We start from the raw sequence: 21,181 nt of genomic DNA, 5'->3' as shown, positions 1-21,181 counted from the left end.
CACTATCATGAACCCCGGGAAGATTTTAGAAATTAAATGTGTTAGCACTTAGAACGATCTTGAAATCATGAACGACTTTTATATTTTGGAAGGTAATGGCTATTCCCTATGTGGCACATCTCATACGATGACAATCAGCATCTCACGCATTAAGGGGTGAGCCCGGAATTACAGCGGGGAATTCTCATCTCTGTCAATTCTACGTCGTCGTCGTCGTCGTCGGCGTCGTCGTCATCATCATCATCGTTATCTTTACCTTCTTTCTTCCTTTTTTCTTTTTTGCTACTCTTTATTCAAGGTCTCGGCCACGGAGTGTACAGCATAAGGATTGCTGGGATCCTTCATTGCGTCAAAATGTATAGCATATTGTAAACGCTTAAATTTATATCACCATTAATGGGATGAAAAATAAATTAATTCCGTATTTAAATAATTTGTGCCGAAAAGGTAGCAAAAAGTTTGGTAGATTGATGGATTCGCGTTCCAATTTTCTTGAAAACGACTTGTTCAAAAGCTTCAAGGCAGTCTTTTGATCATCGGTTTCGACAATCTCCTTTTTGTCGGATGTTTCAGGATCCCTGTTGTGAGAAGCCCTGTAATCATCGGCATGGGAAACACCGCCATTATCAGGCGTAACCTCTGGTAACGGTTCTGGGTTAATTATCATCGATCTAGGCTATAAGGTAGTTACAGAAAAATTATCGTATCTCACCCTTCAACCCAGGATGACGCTCTCTCCAGCTATGTGATGAATTGGGGGGGGGGGGGGGCACGCGTTTTTTCTTTTACCAGACTGGCGTTTCCCACGCATGCATTTTATGTTTTTTTTTACAGGGAACGTATTATAGGAACTATTACAATTTCTAAAATTAAAATTTGTATTCCAGAAATCACTACTTGTGAAAACGTACGTTTTCGTTTCTCACGCCAAGCCCTCTCTCCTGAACCTAAGAGTAAAAAATCTGTGATGATATAACATTATCTAATGATGGAAAACAATAGGCATTTACCGAAATGGATGTTTTCTCAATATTCTGATTATCATGTCTATTTTGGTAAATGTTCAGTCTTACCTTTGCATCTGCCATCAATGGAAACTACAAAACCCAGTTGACATCCACACGTGTAGCTTCCCTGGGAGTTAACACATTTTTGTTGACAAACACGTTGCTCCATGGAACATTCGTCGATATCTGTAGAATACATGATGCAATTAACCATGGTTTCCTTCCGATCCTACAATGCCGACTTGTCCATCGGCAAATGCATTCTAAACAAGCTAACAAAAACAGAAATATGGGATATTTTCCAAGAGCAAAGAGACAAATTAAGTAATCAAGAGGGGTATTACATTAAAGAACACTTATTAACAAATGAAAATAAAGGGGCAAATTACAACAAATGTGAATATAAGAAGTGTCACTAACGGGATCTTTGAATTCCACTTGAGTGATAGAATGTTAACAAACGTCCAAGAATAAACGAGTTCCTGTCTTCAAAATAACTTTTATTTCACGAACTGATCTCAACGATCTAAATATTTCTAGCGGTCTCCCCCACGGTCCAAAAACCCCAGTATATATAGTCAATTCTCCAACCCATCTCATTAGCGAACGACATTGCCAAAGCCCGTTAATTTGTCGTTAGCGCAACAGCGTTGCCCATAAAAATATCATTATTCAACCGAAATAATCACAAAAGGACATTATACGTGACAGTTTCCCAGAAAAATGTAACATTAACTTTGAATTATGTTCTTCAGCGGTAGTCGTTGCTCGCAGAAGCAAATACTTACGAGCAACTGACGCGCATTAGTCGTAATTTTCCTAAGGTTCAATCTCAGTACAAAAAGTTATATGAAAGCTGACGCTGGAACAAAGTTCGAAAGTTTTATCACGAAAGATGGCACTGTTGAATGAGTTGGATAATGAATGCGGAATAGTTTATGATATCGTTAGAAGATGGCAGCACTGCCTATGAATTGAGACTGCTGTTGAAACTCAATAATACCACTGTCACAGAAGAGCGAATGGCGATAAATGAGTGAAAAATATAAACGAAAGCAAGGAAAGAAACAATGGATCAAAGGATACACAAGGGTTTTACCCTTATTGCCGAGAAATATAACATTCAAATAAGTTTATGAGGAGAAAACCATTGTCAAGAATACCGCAGTTTTCAGAGTTGTCAAGAATTCTTAAAGCCGGGCATAGATCGGCCTTCCGACTCACTGCGACGCGATTCACTGCGACCGCCAGTGACGATCGCGTCACAACGACTCACCGACCTACGCTACCTTGCGACTGCCAGCGACGGGTTGCGACTTGCAGCGACGACAGTTGCAATGAGTCGCACATGTTCTACGTTCTGCGACCGTCGCAACCGACCTACGTGCTCTTGCGACTGGGAGCAACTAGTCGCACACAGTCGCTGGAAATCACATCGCAACCGACTTACACCCCCACTTGTGACGCAACGCGACGATCGTGTCTAATCGCGAGGTCGACCTATGCCCGGCTTAAAGTGTGTCTATTTAATTCTGTTATTACAGGGATAAATTAATTTGGTTTAAGTGTACGAAGTCAGAGTTGTGAGATGTTAAAAAAATTTGCAAATGCACTTTTCATTAATGTTCTTATACAAATTGGTTGAGATTTCGATCTGTTTGTACTAGATAGACTTCATCACAAACTTAACACGGTATTTTTCATATCCCACAGTAGATTAGAATTTAAGTTCATCATTTATCAGTACGCTATTATGGTTTTCTGTTGTTTCAAAGAAAATCCTATCGTAATCGTCGTGATTTATCCACTTAAACAAAAACTTTATCCTCTCTACTACTAATCAGTAATAAAAACTCTTATCAATATAGCGCTCTGCGTGCGTAGGCTAGACTTTTTTGAAATTTATTCGTCGAATTAATCTCGCGACGAAAATACAGACACCGAACTAAAAGATTCGCCATTCCTTTATTGATAATTCCTAAATTCATGAGTTCACCCGACGACCTCGAGCTTGGTCTCTGCAACATTAAAAAAAAAACGATTGCTCCGAGTATATCCAATCGGGAAAAGTGAAATCAATCTTCGAATGTATCGAAGAAAATGCCGATACCGACTATAATGGAGTCTATTTGATCCCGCAAACTGTAAAAGGGAAATGAAAAAAGTAACCGATCCAGCCTGCTGACCCGGATACAAGTTCACCCACAACAGTGAAAAATGTAGTTGGAAAACATTTCAAACAAATTTCACTTGATTTACAAGTCGGTATCATTGACGTAGGTATATAGTTAATCTTCCTACCCTGTTTATGTATTTGGGTGATGCATATCTACCCAAATATAACTAGATATACGACTCAATTTGTTTCACTACCAGGTTTTAAAACCAGGAAACTGTTCAAACAAGATTTCGTGTGGCTTCATGCCTTTCGGCCCGTTGAAAATCATTTGTCTTAGCTTTGCCTATAACCACATTCACGTCTAATAGGCTAAGCGTCCTATAAAGGCCGATTTTATTTTGTTTGATAATTCGTCAAAACAATCCTCCCCGGAAGGGATTCGAACCTAATGGCCACGTTACGAAACCCCGCCACTAGACCGCTCCTTGCCATTTTACGGAGCTTATATTTATTCAACTTAGTTGCATGAAGGATCTTAAGTCGTTTCATGGATATAATTGCAAATATATCTCGATAGAGCCTACTCATCAACTGTCGAATTATGGTTGGACATATTTATTGAACATGTTTGAACATCCTATTAATCTGTTCTATGATCACTATTTCAAAACAAATAGAGTTTTATTAGCCTTTTTGGGAAGTTTTCGTTACGCTTTTATGTATGATCTTAATTGTTTGTTATGTATGTTTATAACCTTAATCTACAGACAGATCAGAATCAAGATTGCCGACATGTGTCCAGTTCGGCAAAATCAGCACTTTTGCAGAGGTTTTGAATGGGAAATGTTGATGACACTTTGACCGATTTTTACCACCAATCAATTCGAAAATTGAGAAATTGTAGCTCATGATATCTATTACTACATCTTCGTTATCCTATTTTGACTTAACTTTAATGTACTTGGTACATAGAGTTCTTTGTATTTCGCGAAGCGCATTAATCTCTATCCGCTATTAGTGCTGGTCCCTCGATGGCGCTCGTATAGAAAACTGTCATTTATCTACTGATTTAAGATTGATTTCGACCAAATCAAAGTACGATATTTCAACCAACTAGTCAGAAAACCCGTTATCGCTGCTTTGCAGTTATATTTTATTTTACTATTGTACTTAAAAATTAGTGAAGTGGGACTTAAACCCTTTCAAGAAAAGGCACATACGGTACAATGATATCAATGGAAAGTACTGGAGCTTCAGGATTTTTATGTTTTAAATGGGAAGATCGAGCATTGGAAGAACTTTTTCAAAAGTCCGAGTAGGTCTTTAAGCGGTGTTGTCATTTCTGGAAACGTGGAATTGGGGATTTTTCCAATAACTCGGAATTTCTTTATTTTCACTATGAATAATAACCCTTTTTGTCTCGCGGGGATACCCTGTACCAACAAGGCACCGCATGCATCTTTCCATTAACGGTACCCGGAATCAGTGTTGCCAGCACCTAGCTTAGCTATATCCGGAAGTATTTATTGACATACACAAACTTGCGAGCGCCGAAGGCGCGAAGCCATTTCGGGGGGTCTGGGGGTCCCTCCCCCCAAGAAAATTTCAGAAATTAGAAGCGTTTTCCGAGCACTTAGAGCGATCGTGAACCCACGAACAACTTATTATATTCTGGAAGGTAATGGCTATTTCCAATGTGGTACATCCTCATTCGTTGACGATCAGCATCTTCTCACGCATTACGGGTCGAGTCCTGAATTATTGCAGTTCAAATGCGCCGATGAACGCTCACAAATTCAAGATCGTAGCGCTTGAGCGCTTAGTTGGCAAGGAAATATTTAAAATTTCGTTAATAATCAATTTATCCGTGAATATTATGCATCAATGTGTTCAGTAAGGAATTTGCGTTCAGAAATAAATTACGAAAATTAAAAAATAAACACTTATTCACATATTTTGTCAACTATGATTTATCATTTTATTATTCATTATGGAAAATGCCTTCTTCAATGACTGTGAAAACGATACGAACAACGGAACATACTAACCACGGTAAACATTTTAGTTTTTTCTCTTATTTTTCGCCAAGACCGCTTTCATAATTCGCTGTTTTGCCTCTTTGGCAAGTTCATGTACGGTTCGTCGGCTACCTGCAGTTGACAATGTGGCTCGTTTTCGAACAATTGACTTCGACTTATTCCTGGATACAATCTTTGGTCGTAACAGAACAGGAGCAGTTGCTACCATGGAATCTAGTCCTAATTTTCGTTTCTTTGCCAGCTGAGCTTGTTGCTTCTCCTGCCGTTGCCGCTTGTGACGGCCACAAGCTGTTTGCATGTGTTACACCATGTCTCGGTTTACTGGACTTTGGGGAATGTTTTCTCGGTGATAGAGTTCAAGAGTTGTTGTCTGGCGTGACTTCAGGTTGTATTTTACGTTCTGTATAGCGGCATACGTTGAAGTGGCCATCCGGTTTGACTTCTTATCGATCAAGTCATTCATAGCTGAAAACGATTGCTCAATGCGAGGTGCAGTAAAGACGCTAATTGCTGCTTTGACAATCTTCGCCAGTGTAGGATATTTCTTCGTTTTGAAGATGTCTGTCCACCACGTGTCAAGGCGAGTGTTTTCATCACAAGGTGGAAGTGTTTTGTCTGACTGTAACTTGCTGCACTCTAACTTGTAAGAATCATGGCTATCAAGGTCATCTGGCATGATTACGGTAGGAAAGAAAGCCACAAGTCTCTTCAGAGCAGTGCACGTATCCGAATGACCCATGGCCTCAGGGTCCAATGCAGACATGTAACGTAGAACTTTGTTCTCCAGCGGTAACTTTTTCTGTAGATACGTTGCTGCTTCAGTATATGCACCTCGAATTTTTAACAGTATTCTGTTGCGATCAGTTACATCACACTTTGCCAACAATCGCTTTGCCTCCTCTCCGACGTACATCTCATTAACGGGTAGGTAGTTTTTTGTACAGTCTAGCGTGAGCAGTTTCCGTGCTGACAATCCAGATACTGTTTCATGTTTCAGAAAACAACAGAGAAAATGGCTCATTAGATCACAGAGTTTATCGTGCAGTTTGTGCATTTTTGGCTCACTACTCTCGAATGCCAAAACGAACGACTTGAATAACGGAAGAACTCGCGAGTAAAAATACATGATGATCAGGGTTTCACGTCGCTTGAAAAACAGTTTATCTACAATGCGCATTTTTCTGTTCCGTCCATCAGAGGTCAAATCTTTCTTTTTTAACTCGCCGATGATTTCGTAGACCCTTTTTCTTGCATTTGCCGGAACGGATCTGAGAATGTTAACAATCAATTCTTGGTAATTCGCCTTCTCAGGTATCCAAGTGAAATAAAACAGGGAAAGCCCTTCGATGATCTTTAGGCTTTTAACAGTTACGTCAAATGCCGACAACCAGCGGTGGGGAATGCGCTGGGCTGGGATGACATACGGGATTCCCAGTATTTGACACAATTCGGCCAGTGCATCACGAAGGTCTGGACTATATTTGAAATCGGTGTGCATATCGTCGGCTAGTTTCTCGGCGATCGTGTCGAAGTGTGAACAGAAGTTTTTAACGGAATTGTGAATGTGGTGGCAAACGTCACCGTCTATGTCAAGTAGCTGTGGCGACGCTAGTAATAGGGGTAATGGGCTTTCATACCAAAGGTCGAAAGGTCGAGCTCATAAAAAAACAAAATATTAAAAGTAATTAAAAAACTATAATATATTTTCATAACCGCGTGCATTTTAAATCAAAACTAAATATTTATTCTAAGATATCAATAATATAAAAAGCATATTGTATTAAATCAATTGGTCACGAATTTATTTTTCATTTTCTACTCGCTAGAAAAAGTGTGAGTAAAGTGTGAGTGAAATAATTCATATTTTAACAGATTTCGAGTAAAAATATAAGTAAAATAGATGGATAACTAAAAGAATATAAAAGTGTGAGTATAGTGTGAGTGAAATAGTCTATATTTTAAACATATTTCAATATTTATATTTGTATGAGTTAGATTTTTAAACATTAAAGTGTGAGTAAAGTGTGAGTGAAATAATTCATATTTAAAACATTGAATATTTATATTTATATGTGTTGGATTCATTTTAATAAAAGTTTTGTTATTAAAATGAAGACAGAAGAAGAAGAAGAACCCAACTTTAAAATCGAAATCAATGAAACCAATAAATCATTTTCACAGTTTTACATTAAAAATTATATTTCAGCAACAAATTTAGTGTCCGCAAGACATTATAAAATCGATAATATTACTATGATTAATCAAATATTATCAAATGAAACATATTTACTTACTGAACTAGTAGATACTTTTGATAATGGCGTTAAAAATCCTAAAATATTCAATACAGTTTTAAATTTTAAAGGAACTTTAGATGAAAACATAATTAATATTCTTAAAACTCCTTTCAATGAAAGAAATGATGATATAATACTTTCAAAAGATTACAATGATTTGATTGACTTAAGAATTGAAAGAAGACAATTATATTATTTCAATTTTGATAATAAACAAATTATCTATAATGAAAATTCCTCAAATATTGGAATTCAATGTGAATTAGATAATGAAAAATCATTTAAAGATATTGCAGTTCAATGTAATTTAGATGATGAATTTGAGAAAATTCAATCCTAATGAAAAAGTGCATTGTTATTGCGGAGGTAAATATTTAAAATCACATAAATCAAAGCATTATGAAACAATTAAACATAAAAACTGGCGTAAAGAGTAACAATTCTACATTATAATTATTGAATTGAGTTAAAAGATTTAAATATCTAATAGACTGTTAAAATGATAAATTGTTTGACAGTTGAAATGATAAATGATTTGACAGTTGAAATGATAAATTGTTTGACAGTTGAAATGATAAATTGTTTGACAGTTGAAATGATAAATGATTTGACAGTTGAAATGATAAATTGTTTGACAGTTGAAATGATAAATTGTTTGACAGTTGAAATGTTAAATTGTTTGATTGTTGAAATGTAAAATTGTTAGACTGTTGAAATGTTAAATTGTTTGTTTGAAAATTTAATTGTTATTTGATTTGAAACATATAAATATTAAATATTTTATAAACTGTTTAATTTTTCTCTTAAATAAATGGATGGTTTCATCCCAACTGGGAAAAGTGATTTGAAACATTATTTAGTTGCTGGAGGTTTAATATTGGCGGCATTATACTTTTACTATGAAAATATTTCAAAAGATTTGATGAATGAAAATAATAAATTGAGTAAAAAATTAAAGAAGTTAAATGGAAACAATCACAGAAATAAAAAGAATAAAAAAGTTAATTTAGAAAATGATTTAGAGGATTAAAACAACATCTTTTAATTTCATATATTTTGACTATAAAAATGAGTGAAAATATATTAAACTTATTACATCTAATATATAAAAATCAACAGAATATTAAATCAATTATTATGCTTACAGGTTTATTTTCATTCTCAGTTTATAGTATAAAACAGTTGTTAGAATTCTATGATTGCTGTAAAATTAGATACACTGAATTAATAGAAAATATGAATTATATTTCAGATAGATTGAATAATATTAAATGCTGTGAAAAATGCAATAAAAGATATAAAAATAAAAAGAGTTTGAGAAATCACATGTATATTCATGAACTTGATGAAAAATTATATGAATCAAAATAAGAAATCGACTGTTAAATTAGCTGAAAATATAAAATATATTAGTTGAAATGTATTGTATACTAATGGATGAGTGGATGAATTGGATGAGTTGGATGAATTGGAAGAGTGGAAGAGTGGATGAGTGTAACAGAAGTAATTTATGTTTTAATTCATTCAAGTATGATATTTTAAATTCTTTACACTTGACTAGGATAATACTAGAGTGATATTAGTTAGTTGGCTTATTCAATAAGAGAAACAATGAAATAATACAAGAGTGATACTAACAGTTAAAGTTATTGAATTTCTTGTTAAATCTATTTGAATTCTAGTCAATTCTTGTTAACCAATAGCGTGAATAGAAATCAAAAAGATTTAGATAAAAAAACAATAAGTTACATCAGTTAGAACCTTTATTATTTTTTAATTACTTCTGAGACTACAATTTCCATATGAATTTAAATTTATAAAATAAAATCCTAATTCAAAATATTATAGAATTCACTGTATATTGATGGATGAGTGGATGAATTGGATGAGTTGGATGAATTGGAAGAGTGGAAGAGTGGATGAGTGTAATAATATTTATATTCTTTATTAAATTTAATACAATATATATATTATTTTAATAATATTTAAATATAGTATAAAATTGATAAAATAACTTCAAATCAAACTCTTACTGTTTTAAAAATAAAAAACATATGTAAATTATATATTATTACACTCATCCACTCTTCCACTCTTCCAATTCATCCAACTCATCCAATTCATCCACTCATCCATCAATATACAGTGAATTCTATAATATTTTGAATTAGGATTTTATTTTATAAATTTAAATTCATATGGAAATTGTAGTCTCAGAAGTAATTAAAAAATAATAAAGGTTCTAACTGATGTAACTTATTGTTTTTTTATTTAAATCTTTTTGATTTCTATTCACGCTATTGGTTAACAAGAATTGACTAGAATTCAAATAGATTTAACAAGAAATTCAATAACTTTAACTGTTAGTATCACTCTTGTATTATTTCATTGTTTCTCTTATTGAATAAGCCAACTAACTAATATCACTCTAGTATTATCCTAGTCAAGTGTAAAGAATTTAAAATATCATACTTGAATGAATTAAAACATAAATTACTTCTGTTACACTCATCCACTCTTCCACTCTTCCAATTCATCCAACTCATCCAATTCATCCACTCATCCATTAGTATACAATACATTTCAACTAATATATTTTATATTTTCAGCTAATTTAACAGTCGATTTCTTATTTTGATTCATATAATTTTTCATCAAGTTCATGAATATACATGTGATTTCTCAAACTCTTTTTATTTTTATATCTTTTATTGCATTTTTCACAGCATTTAATATTATTCAATCTATCTGAAATATAATTCATATTTTCTATTAATTCAGTGTATCTAATTTTACAGCAATCATAGAATTCTAACAACTGTTTTATACTATAAACTGAGAATGAAAATAAACCTGTAAGCATAATAATTGATTTAATATTCTGTTGATTTTTATATATTAGATGTAATAAGTTTAATATATTTTCACTCATTTTTATAGTCAAAATATATGAAATTAAAAGATGTTGTTTTAATCCTCTAAATCATTTTCTAAATTAACTTTTTTATTCTTTTTATTTCTGTGATTGTTTCCATTTAACTTCTTTAATTTTTTACTCAATTTATTATTTTCATTCATCAAATCTTTTGAAATATTTTCATAGTAAAAGTATAATGCCGCCAATATTAAACCTCCAGCAACTAAATAATGTTTCAAATCACTTTTCCCAGTTGGGATGAAACCATCCATTTATTTAAGAGAAAAATTAAACAGTTTATAAAATATTTAATATTTATATGTTTCAAATCAAATAACAATTAAATTTTCAAACAAACAATTTAACATTTCAACAGTCTAACAATTTTACATTTCAACAATCAAACAATTTAACATTTCAACTGTCAAACAATTTATCATTTCAACTGTCAAACAATTTATCATTTCAACTGTCAAATCATTTATCATTTCAACTGTCAAACAATTTATCATTTCAACTGTCAAACAATTTATCATTTCAACTGTCAAATCATTTATCATTTCAACTGTCAAACAATTTATCATTTTAACAGTCTATTAGATATTTAAATCTTTTAACTCAATTCAATAATTATAATGTAGAATTGTTACTCTTTACGCCAGTTTTTATGTTTAATTGTTTCATAATGCTTTGATTTATGTGATTTTAAATATTTACCTCCGCAATAACAATGCACTTTTTCATTAGGATTGAATTTTCTAAATTCATCATCTAAATTACATTGAACTGCAATATCTTTAAATGATTTTTCATTATCTAATTCACATTGAATTCCAATATTTGATGAATTTTCATTATAGATAATTTGTTTATTATCAAAATTGAAATAATATAATTGTCTTCTTTCAATTCTTAAGTCAATCAAATCATTGTAATCTTTTGAAAGTATTATATCATCATTTCTTTCATTGAAAGGAGTTTTAAGAATATTAATTATGTTTTCATCTAAAGTTCCTTTAAAATTTAAAACTGTATTGAATATTTTAGGATTTTTAACGCCATTATCAAAAGTATCTACTAGTTCAGTAAGTAAATATGTTTCATTTGATAATATTTGATTAATCATAGTAATATTATCGATTTTATAATGTCTTGCGGACACTAAATTTGTTGCTGAAATATAATTTTTAATGTAAAACTGTGAAAATGATTTATTGGTTTCATTGATTTCGATTTTAAAGTTGGGTTCTTCTTCTTCTTCTGTCTTCATTTTAATAACAAAACTTTTATTAAAATGAATCCAACACATATAAATATAAATATTCAATGTTTTAAATATGAATTATTTCACTCACACTTTACTCACACTTTAATGTTTAAAAATCTAACTCATACAAATATAAATATTGAAATATGTTTAAAATATAAACTATTTCACTCACACTTTACTCACACTTTTATATTCTTTTAGTTATCCATTTATTTTACTTATATTTTTACTCGAAATCTGTTAAAATATGAATTATTTCACTCACACTTTACTCACACTTTTTCTAGCGAGTAGAAAATGAAAAATAAATTCGCAACCAATTGATTTAATACAATATGCTTTTTATATTATTGATATCTTAGAATAAATATTTAGTTTTGATATAAAATGCACGCGGTTATGAAAATATATTATAGTTTTTTAATTACTTTTAATATTTTGTTTTTTTATGAGCTCGACCTTTCGACCTTTGGTATGAAAGCCCATTACCCCTATTACTGACGCTTCACGCAGTCTTGTCTCAAACCCACTGACCTTGCCTCGCATATAGTTGGTTGAGTCGGACAAACTTGAAACTATGTTGGTCAGTGGTATTTCGTCCGCTTTCAGTTTACTAAGAACTAATTCTGTAACTGACGCCACGTTGACTCGGGAAATCGATGATGAGGTGTAGTGATTTACTACGCACCGTTCAAGTTCGTCACTATAATATGAAGTCAGGATGCTGAACACTTTTTCGAAATTTAATGCAGTGCATTCATCGGTATTAATCGAGAAAAACGATTTCCGCATATCAGCCACAACATTTTTGCGGATGTGCGTACTCAGGCCATTTTTTAGTTTGTACGTAGCACACGTTCTTCCCATCGTAATCTGCGAAACCGCTTTCTCATCGCGACTGAGCTCCTTAGCAAACTTAATCAACTTCTCGGACATGGAAATTGGGAGAGAGTTCTCAGCTATGAACGATAGAGTCATGGCCTGTGCATGGGATATTCTGTCGATAGTTGGTACGAATTTCGGCCTGATATCGCGATTTTCTCCTTGGACACCAGGAACATTCGGGGCAACCCCATATGGCATTGGTAAGCTACCAGTACTACAACTGTTACTAGTGGACGGTTCATTGCCTTCAGTTGAAATGATCGGCTGGTAGCTTGCGGGTAGTTCTTCATTCCTTTTCAGATCCTTTCTAATTTGCGTGTGCTTTTGTTTTTTAGCGTGGTTTACTATGTCCCGTTTTCCTCAACCACCGTATTTAATAATTTCTTTGCATATCAAGCAATACGCGAGGCCACCTTCCTCGAGTTTACGTATGTAATCGGACAAGAAATCACCATGAAAATCCTTTTCCTCTAACCAATTCCACCTAAATTTGTTTTTTATAGCTACATCGATAGTTTTTAAGTCGGAGCTCTGCCGATCAACAATTCTTGGTAAACTCATTTTCCGGGGAACTATCGCATACGGGCCTATTGAAAATAAAAAAATTGAACATTCAAAAAAGGACGGATCATAGATAGTTTAGGCCTAAGCCTATATAGATGATCATAGATGTGTAACTTGAAGGGACGTACCTATGAATGCTCTGATAAAGATGATCTAATACAAGCGCGGCGCATCAGCAAGTCAAGTCGTGGTTACAGTACAGAAGTTTATTGAACTCCAAAATTTTACAATACACATTCGAGTATAAAATCAATAAAGTTATAAGCACTACTCTGTATACTTACACAAAAGCCGCTCGACCGCAGAGCTGCGCGGCGTCGTCATGACGATTGGTGGTGGTGCAATCATCACAGCGAATGCGTATGGGTGGCCGTTCTAATAAAAATTAACGGCATTTTCGCGCAGTACGGAGAAGAAAATTTCCGGATTTTTTTTTGAAAGTTTCGATTTCCGGAACTCCGGAAATTTCCGGAAGTCTGGCAACACTGCGGAATGTGATGATTTATTGATATGAACGATACTACCCTCGTATGAATCACTTCGTTTGGTGAGCCTGGTAACACTGAACAAGTTCATGTAAATATTGGTCGATCGATTCAGTAACAAGCGGGCCTTATACCTGCATGACGCAGAAGAAGAAGAATGATTCAGTATTCAAAGTTTTAGTGAAAGATTTACATAGTAACGATGTTTTAAAATAGTTAAGATGGTATAGGCTATGTGGCGATAATGTTCAGTTTCTGGGAATATATCCTTACAGGAAAAGACAACCCATTTTAGCTGCCCCAAAGATCACACTACATGAAAAAATGCATCAAGAATTGGTGTAGGCATCGTGCTGAAAAGAAATTTAAAATTGATGGCAACCATGGTGGCCATACTTGAACTCAATTTTTAATAAGGGGTAGACATTTCACCTACCAAAATTCTTACACCTAGTATCGTTAAAATGCATCGAGAATTGCAGGCAGTTTCGCGCTAGAAATTCAAGATGACTGACCTGGTGGCCATATTTGAAACCTGCATATACAAAAGGCATGGACAGCTTACCTAGCCTGATCCTAACGCCAAATTTTGTGGAAATCCATCAAGAATTGCGGGTTGCATCGTGCAACAAGAAATTCAAGATGGCCACCCCAATGGCAGCCATATTTGATAACTAATGACATTTTTTACAATAGGGGTGGACATCTCGTCAGACCAATTTTCAAGCCAATTTTCAAAAAGATTCATCGCGAATTACATGCGAATTACTGTGTCGAATACAATTCAATTCCAGAGGGTCTGGCTCTGGCCAATGCAATAGGAGTCAATTAAGATTCGAATTTTTCAGTAGAATGTCAGACATTAGGTACCTTTCTTCAAAGGTTTATTTGTTGTATGTCATTAACAATAAGTTATATAATACTTTATCCATAACTTTGAAGCAGCGCGCCGGCAGCGAACGCTCAAGCAAGGTCAGTCACTTAGGCCAACGATAACACGAAACAGACTACGGTTTTGCCGGTTAAGAGCGTCTCTCCACATTAATTAGAGGGACTGTAATGGACCATTTGTTGACACTGACCTTTAATAAACTTCGTATGGATACAATCAAGATAATTCCATCCTATAATTCCACTATTCAACGATCGACGCGCAGCTTAAACATGACGCCGCCATCCAATACGCTTGTCACGATGTATCTCTACACACATCAAAATCACACTTGAATTACAAGTGTTGACTTATGAGAAACGATCGAAATCTAGCAATTTGATAGGGAAAATAGCAGCACTATAGTTGCAAAAAGTTGACCAACCACCTCCGACCGTCTAATCATTTAATAGCTTTGCCGTCACATGGAATTATTTCCGCCTTATCACAGGAGCACTCTGCCGCCGTGATTCGCCCATACTTATGCGTTTGACAAATCTTCCTCTGAACTCCCACCAACAAGTTATAAGTGGCGACACGAAAATGACGTCATCGACTCACTACCTACTCAGAACCTTTGTGGCTACGTCATGAAGGTAAAAATTATGACAGCCTACTGAGTCATAGCGGCCAGGATTAGGTGTTGATAAATTTAAATAGAAACTTAGCAGGTCATTTATCAAACATTTGTCATTTACAATTTGTCGTAGAACTGGACGTATCGGCCCCACTCCGCGCGGTGGCGCCACCCCGCGGGATTTACGCGAAGCAGCAGAACACAAACACGGCCACTCTCTCAATTTTCAATGATAGAAATCGTGTGTGCATTTCAATTATTTCGGCTGTTAGGGTTTTAAGGCACAATATAAGTTGATGATGTGATATGGCGATGTTAATTAATGATAATTCCGCAGTGAAGCTAGTCACGAACGGTGCCGATTGAGTGTATAGCTGCCAAAAACACTGAAATGTGCGTAGTTGCGTAACTATTTGCAGTGAATTGCAGACGAAATATGAAGCCTTAACGGCCGTTTAAAAAAAATTATACCAATCGCAGTTGTAAAATAAAAATGAGATAGAACCTAAGTTAAAATTCTGGTCATTTCTAAAATGTTATTAATTATTATTACTAATTTTTAGTCAGTGCGGAACGTTTAGTTTTCCAACAATAATGAGGGGTGGTAGGTAGTCATGCAATTCAAGTCATCATTTATTACAAGTTACTACCGTGTTGTTGAAAATCTCGCGAGTCCTGGACCAAACCCCAATGAACAATGTGATCTGTGTGCTGGACACATATGCACACAGATCACACTACACTACCCATTACACACTCCAGTACCCACAGCTTTCATATATCCATCCAAATATTTAGTGGCTTTCTTCCTGGTTTCTGGTTCCTAGCCTCAGATAATTTTCAATGGGATAACTGAGATAACTGAGACTGTTTACCAGATACATATCCGGCCTAACAGAATTTCTGTAACCGAACGAAAAATATCGGGTGGAGCTGCACTATCTTATATACGGTGTCATAGGTAAATAATACTAGTCGCTGTTCTACTATTAGTTCTAATTCGAGGCGGCAAAGTCGCTGCTTTAATACTATTACTTCTTAGTCCGAGGCAGCAAGGCAACAATCTTATGATACCTACTACAGTTAGTCCCCAACCATTTCCATCTCAATTTGAAACCCCCTATTAACAGGTAACAATTCTGATAGCAAAAAATTCTAAATTCTGTCATATACAACCCATATGGTAGAGTTAAACGATACCTATTGACGAAAATAAATTTTGGCCGATTTGACCTAGTTTTCTGAAATGTTGCAAATTTGCTTCAATGGCCAATTACATAAAGAATTGAGGAAATATCATTCTAATTCATCTTCATTTTCTGTCGCAAAATTGCAATAGTAGCATTCACTTAATAACATGGAATATCAAAAATAGTTTCAGTTGTTTCTCAAGCATAGGTTTATAAAAAGTTGCGGAGATATGATCTGACTGAACCAATCTGGCCAACGAATCGCATTATGACATATTTATGCATGAAGAGACTTCAAAAACTTTACTTGAGAATCTCATCTTTTTCTGCAGGCGCATTAAAAGGGACGAAATGTGGGTAGCCCTGAAAAGGGCTTATTCTCGACAGGGGCGGTTGTGTTACTTTTCCCCGTAGCCGCTCGGACTATACACTCCCTGCGTGTCGTTTTCTCAACAAACACTCCACATCCAAGACCCCAAACACCGGATCCGATTGGAACACCTACCGAGTCTGATTCTTCTCTATACGCTGCATTGGCCACCGCACCGAATCGGTCAGAACCCATCGCAGTCTTTTGACTACGTGTTATAGATATACAGTTGACGTTAACGCTCATTTCGATTTAAACAGTCGAAACACCGCAACATACGGACCCTGTACGGATAGATAGGATAGAAAGAAGTACTTATCGACCAAGGAAAACCCGAGGAAAGCCCTGATTATATATTAGTGATACCAACTGTGTTGTCCAGCCTCCTTTGGCCCAATTATCTAATAATCAACATTTACGAAGATCCTAAATGAAACAATATATCTAACTCTGCTATTCTCTGTTTAATAATAGGTTGAAAAAAAACTACGAAAAACAAGTTATAAATATCCCTCGGGATAGAGTTTTACATAGCTAGCCAGGATTCTCTAAAAATCAGAGCCTTCTAGTGATTACATGACCCGAAATCTTTACCTTACCTGAAATACTCATCACTTTTTAACATGTAAGGATAAGCAACATTTGAAAGATATTCGAGGTCTCCGCGATAAAACCACAGTTCAGATCAATTCAAGATAACATAAAATACAAAATACAAAGCAAATGCTCCTAGGGCAGGGCGTTGCCATTTTCGAACACCAAGATGATAACAAATATACGTATTTGCAGAAAAGAACAACTTATTATATTTTTATACGTACCTATACAGCTCTTTCCATTAGGATGGGTTCTGTATCCGCTGTTACATATGCATCGGTATGAACCTAAGGTATTGAGACAACTTCCAAACTGACAAGCTGCAGGCATAGTTTTACATTCGTCGATGTCTGTAAGTGAATTTCATAAAACAACTTCACATTCTCTTATAACAAATATCACATTCTCTTATAACATAAGCGAAATACACATGTTGACAATTTACTGTAAAATTGTATTCAAGCTTATTTTGTACTGGTATACGGTTTCTGAAAGCTTATACGTACATACGACACACACGCAAAAACGCAAACACATACATATGACGGTCATAAAACTCTAATAATATTGAACAGAATACATGTATTTTTAAGTACCTGCAAGATGCTGTACCCTTGCAGCAATTCAATTGACTACGATATGAATTTAACAAATATCTTTTTTTTCAAACAAGTAGAGGTAAATCTGTCGTCGAATCTCGGCAACTGATCACATTAATGCTTTGGTCCGCGGAGGATAAATAACTAGATTGGCTGAATCTGTCAGCTCCAAATGTTTCACGACCATTTCAGCATTTCCATGAAACCGTGTTTGAAAGCATCAGAAAAGGAGGCCGAGTTCGAGTATAATACTTTTTTCATATCAAATAAGTCTTTACTAGACTTGAATAGAAGTAACAAACATACGAGACATACCAAATCCCAAATGGCACATTTAATGCATGTTCACAAATACCAAAAGAAAAAGAAAATATAGCTGCAAAGCAGCGATAATGGGTTTTCTGCAAATACGCACCATGCCATTCAGGTTGATAGGAATTATTGAACATTTAAATGCCGATACATGAAATATAATGTTTTGACAGATTCGAACCTAATATATAACCACCGTGTAAACGTCCAATGTGATTCAGCTTTGAAACCAAACCTACGTAGACGTAAAATCAATAAATATGAATTGATTAGACAAAGCATTTATTTTGTATCACCACGCTTAAAATGGATCTGTTCTACTAAGAAACTCATCTTAAGAATCTGCTGAGTCAATAGGTGTTGAATATATTTACTGATATAAGAACGTATTAGGATTCAGAATAGATATCAAGGAATTAATATTTTTATTGAAATATTTGAATAAATAAATATACTGTATCGTAGATTCAATCGATAGATTATGAATTGCTTTGGTCTGGGTATCGGGCCGATGTTGATTTTGGTTTTTATGGATTACTAATTCTATACTGATAAACAATTTAAACCTTGCAACACGTGCGTAAATATCAAACCTATTCCACTAGTTAATAAACTGTTAGTCACTGCAAGCTATTCCAGTGTTATGTCGATCGTTTTAATCGCTTTGCTTGAGTTGAAAGAATCAGACCGTATATGGTATGATGCAACATCGGTCGAAGAGAGTTGGTGCTGACTGCAAAAAAATATTCATAGAACATGAAAACCTATATACATGTATACAGTATGTTGACCGATGTTGGATATTCACCGATGTTGGATATTTTAATGAACATTGGCTTATTTCAATATTCTAAAGCATAATAAGCCCAATCAATAGGCCCTATTCCCATTTGTATAATGCGTTCAGCTGAACCGTACACTCATCTGTCGAGATTGGAGAAATCGGTATACCAAACTTACGTACAGCAAAATGTACAGGCCTACATAATGATTTCTTGTTTTCTTGTATACAAGCCGTGATCACATGAACGTTTTGGATCTATTCTGACTATAAATGTCAGGTCAGCAGACAAGGTCTGCGAAAAATTTAAACACATTTCTCAATTAGCCTTTCTGTGTGCGAATACTTTAAGGTAGGGACACACGAGCGTATTTTTTTTCGCCCGATCGCGACGTTTAAATTCGCCAGTGAATTCGTCGCCGAATTTATACGCCTGATACGAGTGGGAACACGTAGCAATAAAACCGAAATTCGGTCGGCGGCCGGTACGTAGTGGAAGAGATTTGACAACTCACATGATATCAACAATGCATCCTATTGGTTGGTAAAAATGGATCGCTCGGCAGAGTGAGGGCAGACGAGCGAATTTGCGGGCAATCCGATCGCCGGCGTAAATAATCGGCCAAAAATATTAAACATGTATGATGCGGGCGATCGATTCGGCCGACGAAATCGCCGTGAGTGGCCACACGAGTGAATTTTTCGGGCGATTTATAAATTCGCCACGATCGGGCGAAAAAATACGCGTACCCCTACCTTTAGGGATACTGCATTGTTTTAATAATATCGAGTGAAAAGTGAATAAACTGAATTAGATTTACGGCTAGTCCTGACCCAATCCTATCCATGTTATAATGACACCAGTATAGTAACATCAGTGTAGGGCCAACGAGAGCGAAAAAGTTGTGTTTGTAATACAAGGTAGCTCACTCAATACTTAAAATGCTGTTGTTACCCCTACATGAATGTACAGTTATTTTCACAGATTAGCCTGTATAAGTATGTTGACGCATGCGCAATGCAGTAGAATTCTGACTTGTAATATTGGGATTCGAAACCAAATGAAAAATAAATTGCCAATGGGCAAAGTGTGGTTTACCTTGAAAGCTAGAGGTTGTTTGGAATAAGGGCATTGCCTGAAAAATCTTTTTAGTTCGTGACTTCAAAGTTCCACAAGTTTACATTGTATTTTATCTTTCTTAAAGAATTATTTTGTAGTCAAATAAGACCAAAGATATACATTTGTTTACGGTCCACGTCCAAAATTTTGTAGGGTACAGGTAGGCGCGGCAGGGAAACTATTTTATATTTTCAAAAAATATGTTTCACAAAATGAAAAAAATATTCAAATAAGGCCATCCCCAAATAATTGTCTGTTTGCTGCAACACCGACTCAACTTTTCAGGATGAGTCGGTAGGTAGGTAGGAATTTTTTTTACAAAGTTTTTGGGCAAAATAAACAGATTTTTCACCTTTGGGCTTTGTAACTATGCATTTTAATACCTTTATAAAAGTTGCACTCAAATTTAGTAATAGCAGATTTAGTTTATAAAGTTTTGTTCAGGTATTTTGTTTTTCCGTGCTTGGTCGACTTCACTGTGAGTTGGTATAGCTTTATTCCATTCAAAAATCTGGCATGTCAGAATAAATGCCATGTGTGAATTCTCATATTTAGCATTGCATTTCTAACCTATCACAGACTAGAATTTTACTAATAAAATTTCCTGTTTTCTGGGATTTTGGATTTAGTCACTCTGTAAACTGTGTTCGAAGAAGAACTATGGCTTATCAATTTTGTGTGGGCTTGATAGCCAAACTATCACGGTATGTTATATTCGTATTATTCTAATTTCTTTGATTTTGTAAAGTATTCATTGTTAAGAGTGTTTAAATATTGTATATTTTCAGTAATCGTAAGCTATAAAAATTGAATAAAAAACGAATGGAAGCTAACGCATTATGTTTGTTCGTCGTTGACAAGCCCAATACATTATTACGTGATAAGGCAATAGATTAAAAAATGATGGAAAATGGTAAACAACGCGTCAGAAAACTCACGGAAGCTGGATTAAATTATCAAATGGAATTGAAAGAAAGAGAACGGATTCGGCTCGAGCGAGTTTTGAGAAAACAAACTGACGATCTCGATACGACATTGCGTAAGAAAGAAATTGATCACGCCACTTTCCAGACATTGCACCAGCTTTGGGTAAATGAATACGATTGTTATTTGAAAGCCAA

General features: G+C 34.8%; 1 protein-coding gene across 1 annotated transcript in view; it reads right to left on the bottom strand.

Annotated features, from left to right (window-relative positions):
• The window catches only part of LOC141906266 (fibrillin-3-like), a 769,611-nt gene that overhangs the window by 114,831 nt on the left and 633,599 nt on the right, over window positions 1-21,181 (bottom strand). Inside the window, exons 59-61 of the mRNA XM_074795508.1 lie at window positions 17,473-17,598; window positions 1,074-1,193; window positions 912-947 (exon numbers count right to left, since the gene is read on the bottom strand). Coding sequence (XP_074651609.1) covers window positions 912-947; window positions 1,074-1,193; window positions 17,473-17,598 — 282 coding nt within the window. The remainder of the gene's footprint in view (window positions 1-911; window positions 948-1,073; window positions 1,194-17,472; window positions 17,599-21,181) is intronic.

Source organism: Tubulanus polymorphus, chromosome 5, assembly GCF_964204645.1.
Source record: "Tubulanus polymorphus chromosome 5, tnTubPoly1.2, whole genome shotgun sequence".
NCBI lineage: Eukaryota > Metazoa > Nemertea > Palaeonemertea > Tubulaniformes > Tubulanidae > Tubulanus > Tubulanus polymorphus.
Note: the sequence above shows the minus strand (reverse complement) of the source record. Positions and strands in the feature narration are given on the sequence as shown.